The sequence below is a fragment of the Culicoides brevitarsis genome, unplaced genomic scaffold (assembly GCF_036172545.1).
Source record: "Culicoides brevitarsis isolate CSIRO-B50_1 unplaced genomic scaffold, AGI_CSIRO_Cbre_v1 contig_89, whole genome shotgun sequence".
NCBI lineage: Eukaryota > Metazoa > Arthropoda > Insecta > Diptera > Ceratopogonidae > Culicoides > Culicoides brevitarsis.
The window spans coordinates 10,001-19,894 of record NW_026973473.1 but is presented as its reverse complement, the minus strand read 5'-3'; the positions used below and the strand labels follow the sequence as shown (position 1 = coordinate 19,894).

At 34.8% G+C, this 9,894-nt stretch overlaps 1 protein-coding gene across 1 annotated transcript; it reads left to right on the top strand.

Annotated features, from left to right (window-relative positions):
- The first annotated feature begins 600 nt into the window (after window positions 1-600).
- LOC134836616 (myb-like protein P) lies at window positions 601-3,368 on the top strand. Its single transcript, XM_063851806.1, has one exon. The coding sequence runs from the start codon at window positions 998-1,000 to the stop codon at window positions 2,207-2,209; it is 1,212 nt and encodes a 403-aa protein (XP_063707876.1). The 5' UTR covers window positions 601-997; the 3' UTR covers window positions 2,210-3,368.
- Window positions 3,369-9,894: the final 6,526 nt, after the last annotated feature.

Below are 9,894 nucleotides of genomic sequence, written 5' to 3'. Positions count from 1 at the left end.
TTTGTTCAATTGGCGGAAATCTGTGACTAATCGCCATCGTTTTTGAGTACTACCTGGTAATGGTTTTTTCGGTACAAGTAAAATGGGATTATTGTATTCTGCGAATGATGTTTCGAGAAGTCGTCATCAACTAACTTGTTAATTTGACATCAATTTCTGCCTTATCGGAATAGGGTGTGCGGTAATTTTTAATATAAACAGGTGTCTCAGCTGTTAAATGAATTGTTTGTTTATAAAAATTATTACAACCTGCTATCTTCCGATGTGTCAATAAAAGTCATGCAAATCTTTTCCAATTTCGTCCTAAATTTCTTGGAATTTTTTCGTAAGCAATACTTCGTTCAATAATGTTGGGTCAGTGACCGTAGTTCTAGCATAATTATTCAATGCCAATAATTTCGTAATTTGATGGGATCAACGTTCCTAGTGTAAGTTGGTGTTTCGCTCCGTAATGATCTGTCAAATCCGCTGTCCATGTGTCGTAATGAAGCTTTGCTTCGAATTCAGTCAAGAAATTCATTCCCAAAATACCGTCAGCTGGTATGGGAATTCATTGACAATTGAGATTTTGCGAAATTGTTTTTGATTTCGAGGCAACAACTTTGTTTTGCACGCTGATTCAAGTTTATTTTTACTCGCATTCATCGGCAAATGAGAATTTTGCAAGATTGCTTTTGATTTCAATACAACAATTTTTTTTGCACTCTGATTCGAATTTATCGTGCTGTTGTTCATCAGTAATTTGAATTTTGCAGAGTTGCTTTTGATTTCGATGCGACAATTTTTTTGCGCTCTAATTCAGATTTTTTTTATATGCGTTCATGAGTGATTGAAATTTTGCGAAATACCTTTTGATTTTGGTACGACAATTTTTTTTTGCAATGTTTTGATTTTATGCAACGGATTTATTTCGATTTTCGATTGTAGGATTATTTTTGGTTTTTGATGGGATTTTTGTTTTTTTTTAATTTTCACTATTTTCAAAATTTTTTTTTGAATGGACTGGGACCAGATTCAGGGGGAGTGGACAGTGCTGAAAGAAAGATTTGAGGCAAAAGCAAAATGTTTGAATAAGAAGAAACTCCCTAATAATTTTAAAACGACATTGGATGAATTGGTTGATATTTACAACGAATTAACTACATTTGCAAACGTATGGACACATCCAAAGACACGGTTGTCGATTACGCATATTTCAGAAATAAACCAAGGTTTTAATTGTTCAAGAGAGAAATTGATTAAGGTTTTTGCACGACATAATTGGAAATTTTTGATACCAAAACGCCCAGGAGAGAAAGTTGACTTTGAAATCCTTGATACCGACACAGAAGAAGAAGAAGAAGAAGAAGAAGAAGAAGAAGAAGAAGAAGAAGAAGAAGAAATGGCGAATCCAGCAGCAGATGCAGCTAAATTAGCCGCAAATATTATTCCTGTATTCAAAGGCGAACCAGAAAATTTACGCTCATTTACTGATGCACTTGACTTGGCAGACACGTTGAAAGGAGACCAAGAAGCCGTATATGTGGCAGTGATCAAAAGTAAATTACAATCTGCCGCAAGAGACTGCATCGCAGCAGGAACAAATACAATTAGAGCCATTAGAGATACCTTGCAAGCAACAATCGTAGCACCAAATTCATCTATTTTGGAAGCAAAATTGAACTCAACTACAGCAAGTCGCAAAGATCGTGAAACATATTGCAATGAAATTGAGGAAATCGCAAAGTCGCTCAAGAGAGCCTATATCACCGAAGGTATGACACCAGCTTTAGCTGAGCAACACGCAGCACGCGAAGTGAAGAAGACTTTGACAACTAATTCAATGGATAAAGAGCTTATTGGCTCGTTACGTGATCGAAAATTGGAAACGGTCACTGAAGTTTTGACTGCCTATGGCGAAGTAAAACAAACTCACCAACAGATAAATATGGTACGTCGCAATAATGGACCGCGATTTAATCAAAGAGGAAGAAACTTTTCCCGCGGATCCAGAGGTCACAATAATTACAGAGGAAATTACCGAAATAATAATAGAAATAATTACAACAACAGATACAACAACAATGACCGCAACAATTATGGGCGCGGAAACTCGAACAATAATCGTGGAAATCGCAATGACCGACAAAACGCTCAAGCTCGTCCGATTCAGGGAAACGAGCAATGGCCCCAACAACAACAACAGGGGGCACAGAATCAGCAATCGTAAACAAATGTCATGTGTTCGCTATTGATCTGTCCCTTTCATCTTATTTCTGTTTGCGTACGACATTTTCGTCGCGCTGTCTTGTTTTTCTTGTGGACACAGGAGCTTCAGTCTCTATATTGAAGTCTTCCTGCCTACCAGACCATTTTTATGTCGATCAGACAGATACTATTACTATTTCTGGAATTACGGACGAACATGTTTTAACCAACGGAACGATTTCTATCGAGCTTTTTGCACGAAATTCGTCATATTTGACAAGATTTCACGTGGTGAACGATGAATTTCCCATACCAGCTGACGGTATTTTGGGAATGAATTTCTTGACTGAATTCGAAGCAAAGCTTCATTACGACACATGGACAGCGGATTTGACAGATCATTACGGAGCGAAACACCAACTTACACTATTCGATCGAACGAACGTTGATTTCCCATCAAATTGCGAAATTATTGGAACATTGAATAATTATGCTAGAACTAAGGTCACTGACCCCAACATTATTGAACGAAGAATGAATTGCTTACGAAAAAACTTTCCAGAGAAATTTAGGACGAAATTGGAAAAGATTTGCATGAATTTTATTGATGTTTTCGGAACATCGGAAGATAGCGTAGGTTGTAATAATTTTTATAAACAAAAAATTCATTTAACAGATGAGACACCTGTTTATATTAAAAATTACCGCACACCCTATTCCGATAAGGCAGAAATTGATCGTCAAATTAACAAGTTAATTGATGACGACATTCTCGAAACATCATTCGCAGAATACAATAATCCCATTTTACTTGTACCGAAAAAACCATTACCAGGTAGTACTCAAAAACGATGGCGATTAGTCACAGATTTCCGCCAATTGAACAAAAAGATGGTTTCTGACAAATTTCCGATACCACGAATGGATGAAATCCTTGATAAAATGGGAAATGCAAAATACTTTTCAGTCCTTGACCTACTTAGCGGATTTTTACAAATCGAACTTGATCCAGATTCGAGAGATTGCACTACGATTTCGACAGAAAAGGGCTCTTACCGTTATAAACGATTACCTTATGGCATCAAGATTGCGCCAAATTCTTTTCAACGTATGATGAGTTTAGCTTTTGCGGGATTGAACACAGAGAGAAATTTTGTCTACATCGATGATTATTGTATGACAGCAGCAAATGAAGAAGAAATGGTTAACAACATTTGCGCAGTTCTACAAAGATGCCGGGAGAAAAATCTAACATTGAACGCCGAAAAATGTTCGTTCTTTATGAATGAGATAACTTATCTTGGTCATAAATGCACGGATAAAGGTATTCTACCCGACGAATCGAAGTATGAAAGAATCAAAAATTATCCTGTTCCTAAGAACGCAGACGAAGTGCGTAGATTCGTCGCCTTTTGTAACTATTATCGGCGATTTGTGAAGAATTTTGCCACATACGCGTCTGAATTGACAAATTTGACAAGAAAAAAAGTTAGATTTGAATGGACGAAGAAATGTCAAAATGCATTTGAACATCTTAAAGAAGCTCTGATGAGTCCAAGCATCTTACGATATCCTGATTTTGAGAAAGAATTCGTACTTTTTACTGATGCAAGCATTATAGCATGCGGCGCTGTACTTGCGCAAAGATATGACGACATTTACCTACCAATAGCTTATGCATCAAAGGCTTTCAATCACGCCGAAAGAAAGAAACCAATTATCGAACTTGAATTATTAGCAATTCATTGGGGAATCAAACATTTTAGACCTTATCTTTATGGTACCAAATTTTTCGTGAAATCTGACCACAAACCTCTTATTTACTTGTTCAATATGGTCAATCCATCATCCAAGCTAACCAGAATCCGTTTGGATTTAACGGAGTATGATTTTGATGTGGAATATATCAAAGGTAAAGATAACACATCAGCTGATGCATTGTCCAGAGTTAGCCTTGAAGAATTTATCAAGATTTGTGCACTTTATCACGAAAAAATTTACAGAGTGACCACAAGAAATCAGCTGAAAAGACAACAACAATCTGCAGTTAATGAGCAACAGAACGAAAATATCACTAACAGAACAGCTTTCGACTCACAGAACAGAATTTACGAATGTCCAAGAATTAAATGCCCACAAATCATAACAGAAAATGATGAAATGATGATAAAAATGAAGAAAATGAGTACAATAAAGATCGATCTACAAAAATATATCATTAGAGACAACCTGCAGGTAAATGCACTCTTGTCCAGACTTGATGAAGTCGGTGATATTTGTGAAATATTAAGCATCGAGAAAGATGATGCACTATTCAATTATATCCAGCTGGAAGAATTTAAACAAAAGGGCAATGAAATACTAAGAAGAATTAAGATAGCTATCACTCCTGCGAAAATTTTAATTCATAATGACGATGAAAAAATGGACATAATTAGAAAATATCACGATGATGTCATGCGAGGTGGCCACTCGGGTGTCAAAAGAACCATCGAGAAAATAAAGACATTCTATAAGTGGAAAAATCTTTCAAAACAAGTCCACGATTACGTAAGAAAATGTGAAAAATGTCAAATGAATAAACCCGGAATGACAAATGTAGAACCACTTGCGAAAACTCCAACTCCATTGAGAAGCTTTGAAGTAGTCCAAATTGACCTACAAGGTCCACTTTTGAAGACATTAGGAGGAAATCAATACATTTTGGTGATTGTTTGTGAACTCTCCAAATATTTGATCGCAGTGCCCATACCAAACAAAGAAACTAAGACAGTTGCCAATGCAATGTTCGAGAATTACATTAAGATTTATGGTCCTCCAAAGAGAATTGTCACAGATTGCGGAACCGAGTTTAGATCGGAAGTGATAACAAAATTAAACGCTCTAATGAACACGAAACACGACTTTTCGACACCATACCACCACAGAACTATTGGAGTCGTAGAGAGAAATCACCGAACATTTAACGAATACTTACGATCATATTTAGCGAAAGATAGACTTGATTGGGACGCCTTTCTGTCATCTTTTGTCTACTGCTATAACACAACACCTTCGGATGCAACTGGTTACAGTCCATTCGAAGTAGTTTTCGGTAAATGTCCGCCTAATTTTGACTTTCTTAACGGCGAAATAGATCCGGTGTATAATCATGACGACTACGTGAGCGAATTGAAATATCGTTTGCAGAGTATGCACGAAATGATAAGAAAGAAGATCGATGAAGACAAGAATGATAGGAAAGAGCGATATGAACGAAATGTACGTGAAGCGCAGTTCAAGGTTGGTGATTGGGTTCTGATAAGGAAAGAATCGAATCACAAACATGAAGCTCTTTTTGAAGGTCCTTTCGAAGTCATTGAAGTGAAAGAGTACAATTTGTGTGTGAAGAATGGAAACAGAACCGTGGAAGTGCATAAGGACAGAACAAAATTGTTCAGAGCATGAGAGACAAATCATATATATATATTCTCAATTTTTCAAGCAAATTTTTACTTTAGTTAAGTTAGTTTTAATGAGGGCCCATTAGAATAATATTTTTTTTCCATAGTTCTTAGATATTAGTTGTAGACTTTCATGTGAAAGTATAGTTTTAATAGACCACTTAGGAAATTATCATTCAACCTACCTTCAACCTACATTCAACCTACCTTCAACCTACCTTCGACCTTCCAGCAATCTTCGGATACCAAATGCCGTCCAAAGATCGCTCAGGAAATTATCCTTCAACATTCCTGCAACTTACGGATACCAAATACCGTCCAAAAAAGAACACTCAATCAAAGATTTTTTTTTTTTTTGGCAACCATACACACATTAGTTATGGTTTGACCACAATCATGGAAATGGAATGGAACCTAGCAGTTTGTCTCCAACGGCGTAACTCGGTACATTAGCAAAACATTTCGACACTGTGATCCTGGAACAAAACCTGGCAGTTTGTCTACAAAGGCGTAACTCGGTGAATCCAAATTGTCAAAAGAAGATTGCTCAGTGGTGAAAACATTACGACATCTGAAGATGACATCGGAAGGATCCAGTGATAGATAGTTATTAGATGCTAAATTAGGCAATAACAATTAATTTAGATTTAGAAATTTATTGTCAATTGATAGTTTGTAATTCTAATTAGTTAATGAAGAAAGTGACTTACTTAAGTGCGCCTGAAAGCCACACTTTTTTCGTTGGGAGGTGTGAGAGTGACTACTACTGACGTCACTCGGGTAAGTCACTCGCTTTCGCAGTGCAAGTGTTCGGACAGCCGACACTTGCACATGCATAACTTTAAGTAAGTAAGTATTATGTATTGACTGTAGTAGTTAGTCTCGCTTTGACATTCGACGATAGAACAAATAAAGTTATGAAATATTATTAATAAAACCGAGAACTTTATAAATAAATGAATAAATAAGAACCAATAAAGTTTTAAAATATTATTAATTAAACCGAGAACTTTAAACCAAAAATAATCCTACTATCGAAAATCGAAATAAATCCGTTGCATAAAATCAAAACATTGCAAAAAAAAATTGTCGTACCAAAATCAAAAGGTATTTCGCAAAATTTCAATCACTCATGAACGCACATAAAAAAATCTGAATTAGAGCGCAAAAAAATTGTCGCATCGAAATCAAAAGCAACTCTGCAAAATTCAAATTACTGATGAACAACAGCACGATAAATTCGAATCAGAGTGCAAAAAAAATTGTTGTATTGAAATCAAAAGCAATCTTGCAAAATTCTCATTTGCCGATGAATGCGAGTAAAAATAAACTTGAATCAGCGTGCAAAACAAAGTTGTTGCCTCGAAATCAAAAACAATTTCGCAAAATCTCAATTGTCAATGAACGCGAAAAAAAATAAATTTGAATGAGAGTGTAATAAAAATTGTTGCATTGAAATCAATTCGTTGCGCGCAAAACCTCAGTCTTTCTTGATTCTCTTTGCATTTCGTTCGTCGACTTCTGTACAAATTCTCTTCTTCAATTTCATGCACTGCTCACATGTAAATGATTCAATGCAGCGCGGTATGATAAATTGTTTCAAACATACTGGACATACGGCAATGGCATTCGTACATTCGCATTTTTCACACCACATATTGGAATATGAACATTCATATATATATATATTCTCCTTCAAACAAATTTCTACTTACGTCTTGAATTAAAATAAATGCTGCTGACGATGCTTTTTCTTTCTCCAGTTCGTTGTCGTTGACCTTTTCCACGTTGTAATTTTTAACGATGCTTTTGCCGACGCTGCTGACGTTGTAGTTTTGATTGGAATGTTCGATTTTTGAATGTTCACTTAAATTTTCTCTCTTAGATCTTTGTTGTTATATTTCTATAGCATTTAAAAACTTTTGACAATCCATAAATACCAAGTGCTACCACAATTATAATTATTAGGAGTTTGAACATCTGGTTGTGCTCTTGAAGATGTTCTAGATGGTTTTCAATTAAAACATTCACTTTATTCTCCGTTGGTGGCATCGTCACTGCGTTTTCATGTGGCTTATGGCCATTGCACATTGTTCCTAAAGTTTAATCTCACTGTCAGGTGGCGTTCAGCCCCCATATAAAGTTCTCGGTTTAATTAATAATATTTTAAAACTTTATTGGTTCTTATTTATTCATTTATTTATAAAGTTCTCGGTTTTATTAATAATATTTCATAACTTTATTTGTTCTATCGTCGAATGTCAAAGCGAGACTAACTACTACCGTCAATACATAATACTTACTTACTTAAAGTTATGCATGTGCAAGTGTCGGCTGTCCGAACACTTGCACTGCGAAAGCGAGTGACTTACCCGAGTGACGTCAGTAGTAGTCACTCTCCGCTCATTTTGTGGTATTTATTGAAATCTTACGATCTCGCCTATAGGAATATCGGTCTGGTGATTGCGTTATTTTTACGAAAATTAATCTTAAAAAAACGTTAAATTTTGAAATTTTTGAACTTTTGAAATTTCACACTCATCAAAAAAATTATCGAAATTCGAAAATGGGTAAAAAAAATATGTGAACGACCCCATTTTATTTTCAAAATTTCGAAATTTCACAAAAAAAAAAAATTTTTCAACTTGTATGTTCCCCAATATTGAACGACAAAATTTTATTTTCAAAATAAATTTTACTTGTCACACATCTTTTCGGTTTTTACTTTATTCTTCGCAATATTCTTATGTACAATATTCTCTTAGTGTCACAAAATAAATTTTACTTGTACACATGAAGAAACAATATTCTCTTAGAGTCACGAAATAATTTTTACTTGTAACAATGAAGAAGCCCTTAAAATGCGTTCGCTTAATTTTTCCTATATGCGTGAAAAAAAACGTAAATATTTAAGTCCGATAGGAATAATTTTCATACGTGCGTAAATGATTCTTAGTCGCTTAAAATATATTTTTTAAAATTATTACGAAATACTTGTATGTTCTCCCAGAGTCACAAATAATTTTTACTTTATCGACATAAAATGACAAAAAAAAAACGTTTTAGAGTCACGAAATAATTTTTACTGTATGTTCCGCAATATGCTTAAAATAAATTCTCGCCATTTTATTTTCATGAATTATCAAATTTCTATCATATATATTTTTCGAAATAATTTTCATTGTACACATCTCGCCTAAGAAATTCTCTAGAGTCTGACGTTTATTCATTTTATATGTGATTTTTGTGCTGAAACTGCATCGACAAAAAATATTACGAAATACTTGTATGAAAAATTCTGAACGACCCCATTTGAAACTTCTTAGAGTCAAAAATTCGACCTTATAAATTTCACGCTGATCGCGTGCATGTACGTTCGCCTATAGGAATATCGGTAATATTCCGTTTATTCATATATTATTGGATTTTTGGCTGAGTATTTTCAAAATAACAAACTCGAATTCGTAAGGAAATACATTTTGAGAAAAATTTCTTTTCAATGAAATCTTGTTTTTCCTAACATTCTCGCCTATCTTAATATTCCGTTTATGGCATTTTGCCGTACTTTCAGCAAAAATATTTTTTTTTCAAACTCTCATTAAGGTGAAAAATGCTCTTCGAAAATACGAAAAATTCGATCGCCTATAAATATCGGCAATATTACTTTCAATGGATACATTGGCTTAACCACTGACTCTTTCCCGAATATAAGGTGAAAATTGAAAAATTCCGGCATTCCTATGGCCAAGAAATAGTATATTAGGGCACTCCGTGAACCGTATGGCTCATAAAAGGACTAGTTCCAATGTGATTTTTTAAATCGTATTGAATTTCAATCACTAGTAGCCAATGTGCTGCGTTACACAAGTACAGTGATAAAATAATTTGAGGGGTCCCATTTTCCGGCATGCCGGGAAAAATTTCAAAATTTTTTTCGGCCATTTTCATTAACATCCAAAATGAAGCCTACATACAAATTTTCACCCAAATCGGAAAACAAATAAAAATCTGTTTCTCGAAAAGTGACGCCAAATCCGTATACAATGACTACCAGCCGTTAAGCGACGAAACCATAGTTCCATATAAAGTCACTCTATATGGAAAAACCAGTTTTTCGGCTCTCGCGCTCCCATCGGTCAACATTTTCCAAAAATCTCTTCGAATCAAAACACTTCATGAGACAACACGATTTTCATGCCAAAAATTTTTTTCCTCAAAAATATTTTTTTTTTCGTCACATAAGTCTGTAATGTTTGCAAAACTA

What these genes read in the sequence shown, in the direction of transcription:
- LOC134836616 (XM_063851806.1), top strand. Translation starts at nt 998, where the DNA reads ATGGACTGGGACCAGATTCAGGGGGAGTGGACAGTGCTGAAAGAAAGA.